The following is a 17,100-nucleotide window of genomic DNA, read 5'->3' on the forward strand; positions in this document are numbered from 1 at the left end:
GCTCAGCAGTAGAAGCACATCTCCTACAACCTGCTGGAGGCTCCTCTCTGTTACACTGTATTGTTATTGCCTTTTTTTTTCTTCAGTGGACATGCTGAATTAATCTACTTAGGTCTTCATACACACAGGTATAGTATTCAAAATATAAAAACGCCACATTCCAACGAATTTCACAAGTTTTAATTGAGCATGATTGCACCATTTCCAGAAATGGGCTTAAAAACATATTGAAAAGAAAAGAAAAAAAAAAAAACCATCTGAGAGGAATATGGAAGATGGGCAACAAAACATAATATCAAGAACAGACAATAACAAAGCATTAATATGAGATTATAATTATTCTAAAAATGAAGCCGTTTCTTATAAATTACAACAATCCCATCGCGGTAATCACTCAGTCTTCCATTTGATGAAAACGACAACAAAAATAAAGACGAGTGTAATTCAAGAAGCCGCACACAGACCTCCGCTTTAAAGTTTTCTCTTGTTTCTCCATCGTAAAAATCGTAGAAAAAACAAGGATGTGATATGTCCACCTGAGTTTGGGTGAGTTTCAGCACCCGGCACCCTACAGCTCCTCCCTCTGTCTCTCAGTAGCAACGCTTCATCACAGCAATGACCGTCTTCATGGCATCGGGTTGGGTTTACCAAAACAACCCCCCACACCCCCCCCCAATTCTGCACGTGCATGTTTCCTGGGCTTAGCTCCCCAGCCCATATCTGGATATTTATGAGCACTTTGCTTAATTTACTACTCGCCTGGCCTGTTTCTGTTTATCACATTCAGCCCATCTGCTTCTAATAGAACGGAGTACTTCCTCAATAAGCAACTTATGCACATTCAGCATAAAGAGTTTGAATTAAAATCAAACAACATTCGTTCCACTAGTTCCCCAGATATTCTTTTGTTTAGTTTTTTTCTTTTGGCAAAAATTGCACTGCTACAATTTGTGTTTCTCACAATAACTATGTTACACGGTTCTGGGTGTTCATGGCAGTTCTAAATACACACACGCGCACACACAGAAGAAATAGAGAACACATAATTCTCCTTTTTGTTTTGGGAAACCCAACACAGCCTGCCATTCTGCAGATAGAAAGAAAATGTACAAAAAAAAAAAAAAAACAACAAAAAAAAAACAAAATGACTGAGACGGCCATGACGCCATGTTAGCTGGTTTGCTAGTGCTCAGTGACACGCGCACACACTTTACAACAATGCAGCTCAAATGCATTCTCAAGTTGTATGTACAAGGAGATTTCCTTTTTTTTTTTTTTTACAGAGGAGATAGAGACAGAAGTCAAAGACAGGCTCGGTGGGAGATGAGGCACAATGTTGAACAGTTTGAGTTTGTTTCTTTTTTTTTTCTTCTTCTCACATTTGCTTTAATAAATAGCAAATGGCAATAAAAGGTTTGGATGTAGCGTCCATGACAGTTACAAACATCCCGGGATAAACCAGAGCAGGAGTCAGGAGACAACTGGAGAGGACCCATAAAAAAAAAAAAAAAAAATCTCAATCTTAGCAAGAAGGTAAAGCGTCGCAAAATAATTTTGAGATTTTTTTGTACCGAACAGCCACATATCGCCTCGCAGCCGGGGAGGGAGTCGGGACGCAGAGAAATCATTGATGTTAACTGTAAACGAGCTGAAGGCAGAGACCCGAAATCTACAGCTCCTGCTGGATCCAAATGCCCAGAACGCATTTCGTCTTCCCTGGTTGAGTAAATGCTTTACATGCACAGCTGCTGCTGCTTCTGTGCATTTTAACAAGAAGAGGCCCGGCGGGGCCGTCCACCAACAGCCCCGCACATCTGAACACTTTCAGCCTCAAGCATTGCACGTACGAAAAGTTTCAATACTGCAGTGGTCTGGAAATAAAACAACTTTCCAGTGATTTCTTTTTTTCTTTTTCACTCCAACATGAGTCAGCTGTAAGCAGAAACCCTCCATCTGAGGTTGAATCTAACCAGAATCAAAATATTACAATAGTCAGCCAGTGCCTGAGTGAACGTCAAGATACTAACATCATGTAAATAAGAGGACACCAGAATAAGCGCACACAACTATTTACAGCATTTGTACATCAACTCCATAAGCATTGGGGCCTGGACACGTGAAAATTAGAAAAATATTCTGCAGAACGAGCAAATGCTTAAGAGAAATACTGAAAAGTTAAAAGGGAAAATTCTTGATTGCGTTATGACGACGTGAACCCAATTATTTATAAATCGGGTTCGATGTGCAGTTTAGAGGCTCTCTACTCAGACGAAGCAACTCACACAAGCTAATCCTCGTATTTTGATGCAATTTTGCTTTAAAAAACAAACAAACGATGGATTTAGTTAGTCTGGATGATTGAGTAATATGACATGAGAACAAGTTTCAAAGCCAGAACAGATTCAAATGATGCAATTTTCTGACAAAATATGAAACAAACAAAAAAAAAGTATGTGTCAAATGAAGACAAATGTGAATCTTTTCCATCTTGTCATCACGTACACGGGCCCCGACTTCTACCCTGACACTTTCACACATGTTGACACAAACAAATTCCTCCAGTATGACGAGGAAAAAAAACAACCTAATAAAAAACAAATGTCAATCATATGAAAGAACAATAAAAGAGATTAAGAGTATTAAAACTAAACGTTTACTAAAGTTGTTTGTAATAAAACTTTTTTTTTTTTTTGTAAATTCACACATGGAAGGAAGGGGAAAGCGGTGCAAACTGCAGTGACATTAAAAGGAATGATTTCCCCCCATTTTTAAAATGGGCTTGAATTCAAATGGACGAAATCCACAAAGAAACAATAGTTAATTCACTAAATTACAGCTCAACTGACAGCAGCGACCGCTGCACACAGGCCGCTTGTCCTGTTGTTAATTTGCAGAAGAGAAATGCGGACAGCAGATGTGCGAGAGCGGGTTTAAAGTCAGCTTTTCAAGCTGTTCAATTGCAGTCACAGACACCAGGAGCTGAATTTTTAAGAGGCATTTTTTATCGAAACAATGACATTAGTGTGCAATTTCAAACGAAAGATGCGACAGAAAGGAGACCTCTCCCCTCTGTTGGACGAGTCCAGAGGACGATTACATCGACAGTTTTCGCGGGTCAAATGGAAAAACATCCTGAAGCGTCTTTGGCGATAGCTTTTGGCAACGTGACAGACAAACCAACGTGGATGAAAATGCGACGCGTCGATCAGGTTGCTGGGAACGATGGGAGAGCGTTAAAACGGCGAGGACGCGACGGCAAAACGCCACGACGAGGAACTCTCTCGTGTGTCCAAACGTCTGGATAAAACGCCCTCATCCACACACACATATTTAACACTACCTCTCCCAAATATTCTCAGAGAATCGGGCACAGTTCAACAATCAAGTAAAAGATGTCTATTAGTGCAAATGTAAAAAAAAAAAAGTACACAAAGAAACTGTCATGAAGTGAACAAATCAGAGCCAAAAAAAAATAAAAAATGATGTGTGCCAAGTCTATGCCCACTCAGAACATACAGGAAGGTTTTGAACTGAGGCAGAACGGGCTGCCACTTTGTGCTTTGTAGGAAGTTTCCTCTCGTTCCAAATCAAAGTCGGACACGTTCATGCAAACTCTCGTCTCATGCCTGCGATGTGTTTGTTCCGCGCATCAAGGCTAAAGAAGATAAACCAGCTCTTGCGTGTTTAGCAATACAAGCATGTGTGTGTGTGTGTGCACTTGAAAGAAAGTCTACTGGAATAAAAAAAAAAAAAAAAAAAAAAAAAATCAGCAGCCTACAACATGCAGATGCAGTGAGGGAGATGGAGGATGTGGACTTCCAGAGCTGCAGGTGAGTGTGAGGGACCAGTGAGGATGATAAGAGACAGTGGCTGAGGGGAGGAGACGTTTTAAAGAGGCTTCACATCTGGTTGGACTGGTCTGGCCATCGAGCGGGTGACGATCTGGATCCGACTCATCTCTCCGAACCCCGATAGTCTCTCCTCTTGCGTGATAAGAATCTGGATTCTCGGGGGGTTTTGTTTATTTATTTGTATTATTTCCTGGTTTCTTTTGGCTCCAGTGGCTCCTGCTCGGCCCGGACTGGCGCAGCTGGGGCTTTTTTCTCTCCCTTTTCTTTTTTTTTTTAACGGATTATCGAGTCCGGGTTCTGAACGAAGCCAGCTGGATATGGTTCTGAAGCCAAAGGCAGGAAGACAGGCGGCACAGTTCGGGGCTGGCAGTGTGGTTTCAGTTTATGAGAGCACGATGGGTTGAACAAGAGGTTTGTTTCACGACTAAGACCACACTAGTTTTTCACAGTGGCCACATTTACGTTGACGTACAAGTCAGGAGATTTGCAGCGGATGATTATAAATACGAGTTGCCTCACCTCTACATCATCATCATCATCAGACGGGTTTTTTGTCACAATCGGTGACGTTATCTGATCATTGCAAATGCGTAGTCCCTTTTTTTTTTTTTTTTTTTTAACGGTGGCAGCAAGCAGTCTCGGGATGGAGATGGTTGAGCTCAAACAAGAACGCAGGTTTCATCACTGCGTCGGACTGCAGCGACATGACGACAGCACCACTAACCACAATGACACTCCGTCGGGTTTATCTCGACACTCCAGCACTTGCAACCACGTCATTCGATTCTTTGCGTCCGGGGACGAACCCAGTTGAGATGACGGAGCGAGCCGGGTCTATTTGATTGGAAGAAAAAAAGTCTGAATACCCACCGGGAAGAGTTGATGACAGCGCGGTCTGACTGAGTGAGCGTCATGTGAGCCGGGCGCAACTTTGTTCGGTTTCGGTTCTGCTTGGTTACCGGTCTGGATTAGAAATTCAGTCAGTAGAAAGGTGAAATTGAGGATGAGCCAGAGACGTGGGACGTGGTTCTGGTGTACTTGTTCAGTGGGAGCTGCTGCTGGACTCGGGTCGGGCTTGGCTGGTGGCCCGCGGGGAGCCGTAGAGGGTCACCGACGCTATGTGGTTATTCTGCATCACCTGGTGGGAAAGAACGGGAACAGGCGGTGAAAAAGGTGCAGGGGGATGACGGGGGGGGGGCCGCTGCTTCGCAATGTAGCTTCTCTCCCTATTCTGAAATGGAAATCACGATTAAAAAGAAATAAATAAAAGGTTAAAATGACTTATAAAAAGGCACATTTTAAAAACTGAAGTTTAATAGTTACAATGAATGAATTTTTCTTCCAAGCATGTAAAAACAGAAGAAAGAAACAAGTTAAAAAAAAAAAAAAATTTAATTTATTTATTTTGCTTTACCTATTGTAAAGCAAAATAAATAAATAATTAAAAAAAAGAAAAAAATGCATTAACATTAAAAAAAAAATGAACAATGCATAAAGACTAGTCAGAAATAATATTTAAAATTTACAGCATAAGATATGCTTTTTAAAGTTTGGATTATGAGTTTGGGAAACAATGAAGTTAATAAATATACAAACTATAAATAATTTCCACTTGAAATCATAACAAATCAACACTCACTTCACTGTGTAACATCTTTCCATTAATTTATTTCACGTGCACTCCGTGAAAATGTGAGTCAAATTTGACCTGCAGATCAGATGCATGTTGTAAAATACAAGGTTCATTAAAAACAGAAATCGATCTCTGCCAAAGTTTTGAAGATATTTTGGAAACTCCTCTGCTAATCCTGCCAGCACTTGTCCACAGCCCAGTGGGAAATGGGCTGAAACACTCAGATTGTCCACTGATACAGCTCTACTGTGAGAGAGAGAGAACCAACCCACCTCAAAGATCATCCTCTGCAGTCCGAAGCAGAAGGTGGAGCCGAAGGGGTTTGTGTTATTGGCTGATGAAGACCTGATGAAACACAAACAACTGATAATCTCAGACTACACCGTGAATAAAATCCATGGGATTTAAGTTCATACGAAGACAAAATAAAACCAACACAAATATGTGTGGGGTACTTCTGAAACAGAGTTTATGTTGGCTGTGTACTACACCTGTAAAGTCATTAGAGTATTTTTCTTACCTGTGGAGCACTACAGGTTTTTCCATTGGGTGACCCAGCAGTTCTTGAATCTGATCCCACTGAGGAAAAAAACCCCCACAAACGTTAAACAACTCGAAACAACGCATTCTTCAGAGAAGATACACAAGTTCAATCATCCATGAGAAACAACTTTGTACAATGAATTGTAGTGGGAAGATTCATTCCTTTTCTTTTCTCTCCACACACAGGAGGCTTTTCTTTAGTTTACTGAGGTTTATTAGTGATTCTAAAATTGGCCCCATGTGAGGAACTATTTCAAATTCGCTTATCAAAACTCCAGTTTTAGGTTCTTTCAGAAGAACACAAGCATTTTCCCACTCGCCATATATTCCAAAGCATCTGCTACCTCGAGCAGCTCATGAGTATTAAACTAGGATGTGGGAAGAGGAAGTCTCCAGCACACATGTTCAATGGACTGGAAGATGAGATGCACTTTTTGTAGATCAAACTGTAAAATCTATCAAAAATGTTTTTTGAAATACCTGGAAATAAGAGAAATGAGCCCTGTTCCATATTTTGAACGAGTATGCTACAAAAAGTGATTAATGAATAGGCGTGATTACCATCCATAACATAATTTTAAAATACTGCTTGTGTAAGGCTTTAGTGTTAACTACGTGTGTTGTTGATTATTTTCTATTAAACCAGGCCAAACATTAAAAACAACACACTGCTGTAATGAGGAGGACTGTTCCATGGTGGAAACATATTTCAAAAATTGCATCTGAAAGGAGCAAAAAGGCCTCAAATGCAAATGATTCACAGATGTATACGCCGTATAGGCAGTTTGTGAAACTTATGGAAGCACCGTTTGTGGCATGAAGCAGCGATTTTGTGAAAAGCTTTGCTTAAAAAAAACCCAACAAACTAATAAAAGTTCCACACCCAACATCCCCCAAAAGTACGGAGTACTGAACTAGAAAGTAAAAGTCATTGACAAAGATGAAGGGATCACTTCTCGCTGACCACAGGGTAGATTATGGATTTACAAAGCAAACTAAGGACTTCAAATCCCTCCGTAACAAACCTTGCTGTACGTCGTCAGGATGCAGTCCTCAGTCTGAGAATCAGCTCCCTCTGAAGGGCACGGATGAAGAGGCATTAGAATGAAACCATATCTCTGCATCATTCCTGATTAAGGAGAATTACTGAACGAAAAAGTAATCTCACCTTTTTTGATGACGAGAGGAATTTTAAAGTCGCAGCGGTGATATCTGCAGCGAGAGGTGAAACAGTCAGAAGAGATAATACAGAAAGTAATTATCAGCTATGATGGAGAACGACAGAAGAACAGCGTGAACTTGTGAAAAGTAATTACATATTGAAGTTGTAATGTCCAGGGTAGTTTGTATGGAGGACAAATTTCTTAACCAGGTGAGTTGTTGAATCGAAGAGAATGTCCTAAAAAAAACAAAAAACAAACCCACAATGAATCAGAAAAGTACAGAATAATTTAGAATATTTCTGCATTATTTTATCCAGGTTTCTCAACTGTTATTGTGTTGGTTTTTTTTTATTCTTGCATGCTGCTTCAAGTGCTTCAGTGCTAAATGTCTATTTATTGTGTTTCATCAATTCTTTTATCATCTACGCTTAGACCAGAGGACGACACTTTGTACTTCCACGTGTCAGTGGGAAGAATAACAATCTGAATCGCAGGCACGTCTAAACCAGCCGTAAGTATACGTGACTTTGTAAACAAGCTCAGGACGAGTGTACGTACCACTCCGAGGGTGAAATAGTTGAAGAAGTAGTCGTTACATTTAGAAGGAACCTGCTTGTGAGGCGATGGAGAGTGGATCTTCATCTGAAACATTCGATGAAAACTTTGAGTTACACAGCTTATTTCTGTTTGACCTCCATCAGGACAAATTACACTAAATTTGAGGGAACTGTACAAACAAAGTGAGGATATTTAAACATTTTAGTCCAAATCATGGGAGTAATTCTTACAGCTTAAAGACAAGAATAAAGAATAGTAGAAGAAAACAAGAAGAATTTAGGAAACCGAGTAAAGTCGGCAAGAAAAATGAGGCGGAAAAAGACAAGGAAGAAAAGAAGGAGGAAGCCGAAAAACACAACGAGGAATTAAAAGACTGCAAAAAAGGCAAAAGACAAAAAAGAAAATGGTGAAACAGAAGAAGACATAGCAGAGGGAGAAGAGGAACAAAAGGAGGAAGGTACGACTGAGGGAGATGAAAAAGATAATGAGGGAAAGTGAAAAAGATGAGGAAGCGTAGGAAAGAGAAAGAATAAAAAGATGAATTCAAAAAGAAAGGAGAGGAGGATGAAAAACACGAGGAAGGAGGAAGAAGATGTGGAAATGGAGGAAGATGAAGAAAGAAGGAGATGAAAAAGCAGAGGATACAACCTGAAGACGAAGAAGAGAAAGAGGATAAAGTAGTAGTAAAGAAGGTTGACACCAATGAAGCGACTTGGGAGGACAAACCTTGTCCTCTGACTTGTAGAAGACTTTGTGTGGCGATCCCAGAGCGCCGAGGACATCCTGACACGAATCTCCAAAGTAGATGTTCCTCTCTAAAGACTTGACTTTAGCATCAGCCATCACCCCGATACCTCCGCCTGTAGCGCGGAGAAAGAGACACGATGAGAGGAAATCGCCCAACCTTCACATGACAAGACTGTACGTATCTGCAGTGAAAACACTTAATATGTCCAGAAGCGGACACGTGTGGACAAAACTGCGTAGAAACGCACGGAACCCAGTCATGAGGAATCAAGTCGCAGCAGTGGAGACGCCGCCGGCACAGAGATGTGTGTGTTTACCTGCAGTGAGGAGGCGGAGTCTGAGCCCGAGAGGGCCGGCCTTATCTCTCAGGACATCCACACACTCTGCAAAGATGTTGCCAAGGAAACAAGCCAACGGCATCGCAGGAGCTCTGAAAGTGCAGACACGAGAGGCGTGTCAGTGAACGCATTCACAGGATAATTCACGATTATTAAACATGCAGCCTGCGGGTTATTAATCCCCTCGAGAGTGGCCAATCCAGCCCACAATAAAATGTTCAGTCCAGATCTTTGCACTGGCTCCCTGTCTTCATACAAAAAAAAAAAAAGATTTCAAAGAATTACTACTTATCTACAAAGCCCTGGATGGTTTGGCAACAAAATACGTCTCGGATCATTTATTATGTTCGAAGTCATCCTGACCTCTCAGGTCATCTGTGTCAAACCCGCTTTCTGTTCCCAGAGTGAGAAGCTGCTTTTAGTTTTTAAACGCACAAAATATTTGGAAGCACAGCACAGTTCTGACTCAGACTGAAGATCTTTCCAGCGGATGCCTTTTAGGGAAGATGTGATTTATTTTATGTTGCTCTGTACCTTTAAATCTTGTACTTTCAAGTTCTTAGTGGGTTTCTCTAATTGCTTTGATATTGCAGATTCTATTGTGTGTATTTAGGTTTAAGTCTTTACTTTGAATTGGTGTTGTTGCTCAAATCTGCTATACAAACAAAGCCGTCTTGATTGAAATGCAATTGTGCAATTAAAACTGACGGCTGCTTACAACTTCTTCATGGGTGGCTGTCATTACAGTATTTTTTTTTTTTTAGATACACACCTGGGTTCCTCACAACTGCACGGAGCAAACCGCTGCCTCTAATTGTGCCTCCTTTTCATTATGCGCTACATTTCTTGGTAGTCTACATTTAAAACCATGTCCTCTGGTGGATATAGTTTTCACACCCAGACATAGCATTTGCATCAAAGCCAGAGTTTTTTGTTTTTTTTCAAACATTCACCCTGAAGTCTGCAGAAATCCTGCATCCTGAGAAGTGTTTTCTAACAAAAAAACTGACGTTTTTTGAGGATTTAATCATATCTTTTCACTAAAACTGAAGAAAACATTGTAGTTTCCAGCCTTCACACATTTTCCGCTCTCACTTCACCAGTCGTGCCCTATTTTGGGATGGAATTGGACTGTATGAAGGCTGCTAGAAGGTGTTTCCTGTGGTCATGAGGTACCTTGTTTCCTGCAGGTTGTTGCCCGTGTAGATATGCATCCTCCTCACCATGGCCCCATGTGGAATCTGCAGGGAGGCCAAACCCATGGCAAAGTTAGGCTGCCAAAGCAAAACAGCTTGGACTCGTATTTATTATAGATTTGCACATCAACATTTACACTAATAAACATACACAGACAGAAGGGACGGGAGACGAATGTGGCTCGAACACGCACACCGAGCTAAATACCTGATTCTTGTGGGGAGAAACTCTCCGGAGCGTTTACTGATTGGGCGACAGTGTTTTCCAATCTGACAACTCAGGTATTTTTAGATAACAAGCATTGATCTGAGAAAACCAATATTCAATAAAACCTCAGTGTGACTCAGCAGGACGAACTCCATTTTTTTTTTTAAAAACATGAGTCACTCTGATATTATCCTGAAGCGGAGGCTTGCAGGTTATTTCCCAATTCACAGAAAACTAAACCACAAAACAGCAAAGTTATTTTCTAACATATGCTGATTTGGCTTAAATATGATTAAATGTAGTTTGGCTACATGTGCCAAGAAAAAAATTTGTTTTCTATACATAATAATTCGGATTTAAAGCTGGAGACAATTTCCAATGTTTTAGCTCTTTCAAAATGACTTCATTGTCAAAAACAAGCTAGTGAAGGTAGGCATCAAGCAACTACAGCACCTATTTATCTTTCCAATGGTGTTGCCACAACCAAGTTTTACTCAATTAGGCTCGTTATAAATGTACATGTTTTGTCTGATAGAGGTGATTCAAATAGTAATATTTATTATCTACACACAAAGTTATTTCCACAAGCATGTGAACACAAGAAATAAAAAAGTTGCATTGCATGCACACTAATTTTTACTATGGTAAAGTTAAAGATCCATAGGCTGCAGAATCAACAAATAAACAAAAACGAAATTGTAAATTTTACACCCAAGGGGTGTTTCTTTTGGTGCATGTCACGAGGAAGTTCATATCAATCTTAATTAAGCAGCAAAAAGTGAGAAAAGTCATGTTCGGTAGATTATTGTAGATTATTATTGTTGTAATTACGCTTCCTGGCAATAAATGTTGTTCCAATTAAAAGACATAATTTCTTTTTCTAACGACGTCACATTTGTGCGGAGTACGTGACCTGACAATGCTAAAAAGCTTTTCCTCGCTGTTGAACTCTTGATTTAATTATTTTTCTTATGTTTACCTCACTGATAATTTGCAGAAAAGATGTATATATAAATATGTCCCAAACATATTACAATATGAAGCCGTCAGCATTTTACTTAGAACATAAGATACGACATAGTTGGTTGAATTTTTTCCTCGAGTCATACAGGAATGACATGCACTGCATACTAAATGGTATGCACCCCGAGAGATAAGAGTCATAATCATCTTTTACATGTCAGCAAAATGGCTTATTTGCATTCATTACTGAGATTACCTTTCATGAATTTATCTATAATGCATGGAAGATAGTGCACAGTTTACACTTTGTTTGGGAGTGTAATGGGCTGCCTGAAAACCTTGAGTTGCGCCCATCGATCATCATAAATGTTTGACGACGCAAACACAACGCTTGACCTCAGACTGTCTGCATGAAGTATTATCACTTAAAGCACAAGGTCGGCCTCGTTTCTCAGCGTGGGGGGAATTAAAAACATAGGAAAAAAAAAAAAAGAGTCCTCTCTAGAACTGGCTGACGAGCAAATCGTCTTCTCACCTCGTATTTCGGAGCTTCGTTCCATGAGTCGAGTTGAAAAGAGAAGGACAGTCCTCGGAAGTTGAGATGGAACAACTGTTCTGCAGCATTGTAAACTAGACAGAGAGGAATGAAAAACAGAATAATTCATAAAGGTGCGATAAATTATAAAAGTCCAGGCTTGATTGAGAGCACAATCATAGCGAATGTGTTTTTGTACAGTACCTCCGGGGTGCGTAGCTCCAAATGATTGGTCGATTTGCTCTATTGTAGGTGCAATAGCCTGAGAGTTGAAATGGACTCCACTGAAACAAAGTATACACACACACACACACAGTCAATGGTAAATCAATAAACATTCATACAGCCTGTGCAGCATCATTTGAAGAGCTATTGGTGGTGATGTGAAACAGATTCCACTGAAAGAAAGAAATCATGAACACATAATATAGGAAACAATAACGCAGGGAGACTCAATTAGAGTGACTTCATTCACTCAGTAGCTGCAGGCCCGTCTGTGAGGAGCGATGACTTCAGGCTGGAAGTGGTCTCTGTGGCAACATTAAATGAGCAGCACATAATGGGCACGCTGCACAATGTCCATCAAACATATTTAAATTGCCGGATAACAATCTAAACACAAATATTATGGGCTGATCCAATAAGTGTGTGTAGCGCTTAAGGAGCTCGTATTTCAACTCACCAGTATTTCAACTTGACTTTGCTCAGGTCATATACTTCAATCACCTGTCACACAGAGAGATGAATGACAAGCGTCAGTGAGGCCAGGGGAGTCAAAGGTCCTTGCTAGTTATTTCGAGTGAAGGATTTTCACCTTGAGTCTCTGATTTGTGGCATCAAACAGCAGTTTAATCCCATCCTGAGTCAGGTTTAGTATGAGGTCATGGCTGAGTGGTGTCTGCAGAGGGGGTGGGGTAACACAAAATAATTAACACAGACAGGCAAGTGGGATGTGGACAGGCAGGTAGACAAACAGTCCCTGGGTCAACTTTAAACCGGAGTCACAGTAGGTCAGAGGGAACCGCCCCATATCGATGTTTTCATAGCATTGTTTGTCGACTCTGCTCCCGGAGAGCTGCGTTTTTAGGCCTCCCAACTCCAACATACCTGTATCAAATCAATAAAGGATTCGTTTCACCCCTGAAGTATTGAGCAATGAAACATGGGAAAAAACACAATCTAAAGTAGCTGGACTGCGGTAAAGCATCACTTGTTTAGTACCGGTGCTCCATGGGCAGGGAGATTAAAACAGCTATTGCAGTTACAAATTTGCTTCCTTAACCTCAAGGCCACCACTGCTCGGTGTTTTCCAGTTATCTCACAATGTCCAATAACAAGTAGGGCCTGAACGATACTGGAGTTACAACACTGGTCAAATGTGGGATTGGCGTTCACGGTAATATTAACATACTCACATACATTTACAATATAAAGTATGACCAAGTTCTAACAAAAACAAAAACGAGTTAAAAAGCTAACTTTTCAGTGCTCTCTGGTGGATAAATTATGTAATAACACTGCTGTTGCTGATTGATCTGAAATGTACTGCATGTTCTTTTGTAAAAGTGAACATACTTGCAGTGAAAATTCACACCAAGCCATAAATAATTGAACTAAAATCACAGCAAACATGCATATATTTGAGATTGTAAAACAATTGGGATTCACCGCTGCATAAGAGGAACATGAAAAAAAAAAAATACCTGTAATGCAGCCCACAAAGGGGATTATCATGCAAGCTGTTTTTGGTGGAAAAATAAGCAGATGTTTGGCCGGCTCACCTGTTCACTATATAGCACCTGGACATTTTTGATGATGCGGCAGTGTTTCTGAAGGATAGAGATAGCCTGGGAAAATGGCATCCCTGAGAACAAAGACAAAAAACACACTTGGAGAAAAACAACTGTTGCGTAAAAAAAAAAAAAAAAGAGCATTCTGGATTTTTTTTTTTTTTTTTTTTTTACATTTCAACATCTCCAGCCTTCAAATTTAAACTTGTGAAGTGTTGTTTGCTCAATACTCACCTAAGGCAAATTCCCATTGCTCATTTCCTAGTGATCTCTCAGGCACCACCTCAAGATCCAGCATTGGCAAGTAGTGGGGGGCAGCTCACCTCACCTCAAGACACGATGGGACCCTCTGAGGGACCCTGTTACTTCTCTCTGCTCGGCTCTCCCTGACCACAGCACTGTCTCACACAACAGCTCGAGTTGCCTACTTTAATTCATAACTAAATCCAAGTGTTTTCCCCCAAAGCTCCACAAATACATGAGCCTGAGCATTAAATAATAACAAAAGTACTTGTTTTTTTTTATCTCATGTCACACGTCCTTGACATTGAAACTGTGGGAAAAGGTGGTAGTCGAGTATGAAGTAGTGGATGTTAAAAACAAAAACAAACAAAAAAACCCGTCCTCAGGGTATGTCTTCTTTATGTTTACACTCGATTTTGAAAACAATATAGCAAATGAAACATGTGACTGCTCGTTCACAAACAAACAAATTACGCAACCTGAAACGCCAGCTGTCACTCAACCTGCAAGCTTGTTTGCGTGGCTTAAAACATCACGATGGACGAAAAACCAACCCCAAATCGGCCAATTCAAGTGTGCTAAGATCAGACAGATGTGTCAAACTTGCCAAACTGCCTGAAATGTCTCCGACTGGCTTCGGTTCAACACCTGAACATTGTTACAGTGGCGCGTCTCGGTTTATTCCGACAACAGCGCTCCTGATCCAGTGGCGAGAAAAAAAAAGCGAAAAAATATAGACTATTTCCTTCAAGCACGTCTGTTTTCCACCATTATGTGTGTCTTATCTGTGACAGCCGGGCGGTTACGAAAGCATCAAATCTTCACAACAGTTTTCTGTGCGCTCTGCGCTAACGTTAGCGGACGAGCTAGCTGCCCAGTGTACGCGTACTGGCGATTAAGTATAAATATAAATAACGTGTATGCACAACGGGGAATTAAAATTTTAAATTTCAAGACAACAAGGACTGATGTCGCGGTTCGGACTGTGCAGACACATAAACAAAGAAAGCACGCCGAGCCGTCGGCTGTCTCCGCAGCTAGCTGCTCGTCCGCCGCGACGGCGCAAATTCTTCAAGCCGGGGATGAGACGCGTCCCCCGGTTAACTCATCCGCCGCTAAATGCCCACCGTGTCCCCCTCTGTCACGGCTTTAACGCGTCTCCTGTGTCAGCAGCGGATGAGAGCAACACGGTGGTCCGAACAACAGCAACTTCAGGCATCAACAACAGCCAGCGGGATCAGCTGATAACTCAACTTCCTGTCTGCGACGCAGCGGCTGCTGCCGACGTGATGACGTCACGACCTGGTGACAGCCTCAGTTTTTGAGTTTGATAATACACTTTCTTTCTTTCTTTGAGCGGTGGGAATCATATGAACTCGCTAAATAGTTAGGTTAGACACTCATCTAATATGCAAAACAGATTTTCATTGTGCCATTTAATTTAATAAAGAATACAAAGTGTATAACCTGAAAATAGTGTGCACTTTTTATAATAAAAGCTGTGTATGATGCGCACCCGGCGTAACACACACAGGGTATTTTGTGTGTATTTCAGTAATTCACACCTCAGTAAGTCAATCCATTTGTTGTGAGAACAGAATAATTAGGAGCTATTTATAAGATGATAAGACTCCTCACACAAGAGAGCAGAGCAGATCTGGAAAAATAGTGTGATGTGCACATTTACATAGTCACATGCATGTACTTCTTAAGACTAAATCAAACAAATACAAATAATGGAATTATTACAAGTTTATTATGAAAAAAATCCAACATTTTGAAGTGAATATCTCATATTTTAGATTTCTAAGAGGAAACGAGCCTAAACCTGAAACAGAAAGAGACACAGACAGCACATACATACAATCAGGAAGAACAAGTCAAGCCACTAAAATGGTACATAACTGTATAAATAATTTAAACAAATAAGAAAAGAAACAGTTTCGGTAAAAAAAAAAAAAAGAGAGAAAGGAAGTATTTGTTTTATGGTTTGCCTTAATGCCTGCATTAAGAAAACGGAGGGATGGACTGAATGTAAAATTTGGCATGCCTTTAAATGTACACTATATGGGGATAGTTTTCTGAATTTAATTGAGGGGGAAAAAACAAAAATTGACAAGAAATCCCCAAATGAGAGTTATTATTCTAATCTGAGTTTTAAAAAAATCCAAAAAACAACAACAACCAAATATACAGGGTCAGATGAGGATGAGAGTTGAGGCACATTTCCACAAGACGAGCATTCGGTGTAAAAAGTAGGCAAGTCTATAAAACGGTGCAAGTTGTAATGACTTGCCTACTAAAAATCAAAGCAGCCAACTCGGATTCATACTTTACTAACATTTGAAACATTTACTGATTGTCCAACACAGAGTCTAGCTTCCTCCTACTAAGATGCTCCTGACACCATTTCTCATGTTGCCTCACATCAGATTGTATGAGCGGCACAATTATGGCGTTACTATTGTTCAAAATTTAGACTGGTGCTCAAAGTGCATGCATAAGCCAAGACAAGTTTGCCAGGTGAGAGGGAGTCGTCTCATCCGGCCTGATCTACAGGTAACAATCTGACCAATTGGAGATCACAGACATGGAGATCACAGACAAAGACAAATCCAAATCAAACTCTGGACTGAAAATGTCCTTACATTTTGTTTTTTCACGGTGGAGATTACGGATTTCACCTGCTCTCATTACAAACATTTTCTGTGAAATCCAGCGACATGAAAACATCAACCTCAGTATCTGTAAGATTTAACCATCTTTAGCCGACCTGATCTGAGCTTCAAAAACCTCCTCCGTCTCGCTCCCCATTCGATTCATTCAATACGACTTTTCCCCACATTTCAACTCTTCAACAAACCATCAATCAACATGAATCCACCACTTATTTACTGTGCAGGTTCCCTCTATATGTTGTCCACACACAATCTGCTTCTTAAAAGATACGGTCAGTGTTTTAACCCCCATGCCGTTTCTCAAATCTATGCAAAAAAACAAAACTAAATATTTTTTTTTAATTCAGGGTGCCAATTAACACCTTACCCAAACTTCTCATATTGTCAGTAGAGGTTTCATTGCATCCTGAACGTAGATATTTTGGGGGGCTGCAATTGCAAGGAAAACCATGGAAAAAATCTGAAATCAACATTTTTCATGTATTTTAACATATTTTACATATTAAGAGTTTGTATTGTATATGATATAACTTAATTATCATGTTGACTGTTTGTTCATATATATTTTGAAATTTTTATTTCCATTTCCATTTTTTTCCCACCATAACTTCTTGTCAAATGGTACAAAAGCAGTGTTCCCAATGTACAAAGACA

General features: G+C 40.3%; 1 protein-coding gene across 1 annotated transcript; it reads right to left on the reverse strand.

The window, feature by feature from the left end:
• Window positions 1-12: 12 nt before the first annotated feature.
• phaf1 (phagosome assembly factor 1) lies at window positions 13-14,952 on the reverse strand. The gene is made up of 16 exons (XM_080505342.1): window positions 13,760-14,952; window positions 13,517-13,599; window positions 12,550-12,633; window positions 12,418-12,461; window positions 11,940-12,019; window positions 11,736-11,830; window positions 10,010-10,074; window positions 8,813-8,925; window positions 8,475-8,608; window positions 7,749-7,832; window positions 7,344-7,426; window positions 7,196-7,239; window positions 7,053-7,102; window positions 6,005-6,063; window positions 5,757-5,829; window positions 13-4,989 (listed from the first exon to the last, which is right to left on the reverse strand). Exons 1-16 carry the CDS (start codon window positions 13,821-13,823, stop codon window positions 4,894-4,896), a joined length of 1,251 nt encoding a protein of 416 aa, XP_080361468.1. The 5' UTR covers window positions 13,824-14,952; the 3' UTR covers window positions 13-4,893.
• Window positions 14,953-17,100: the final 2,148 nt, after the last annotated feature.

The sequence above is a fragment of the Blennius ocellaris genome (genome assembly GCF_963422515.1).
Source record: "Blennius ocellaris genome assembly, chromosome: 11".
NCBI classification, from domain to species: domain Eukaryota; kingdom Metazoa; phylum Chordata; class Actinopteri; order Blenniiformes; family Blenniidae; genus Blennius; species Blennius ocellaris.

Bases quoted from the DNA above. Each gene is read 5' to 3' on its own strand.
- phaf1 (XM_080505342.1), bottom strand. From the start codon at position 13,823: ATGCTGGATCTTGAGGTGGTGCCTGAGAGATCACTAGGAAATGAGCAA. The intron at 11,831-11,939 runs GTACTGTACAAA...CTCTCTGTCTAG, and splicing joins TGGAGCTACGCACCCCGGAG to TTTACAATGCTGCAGAACAG. The intron at 10,075-11,735 runs GTGAGAAGACGA...GCCTCCCTGCAG, and splicing joins ACGAAGCTCCGAAATACGAG to ATTCCACATGGGGCCATGGT.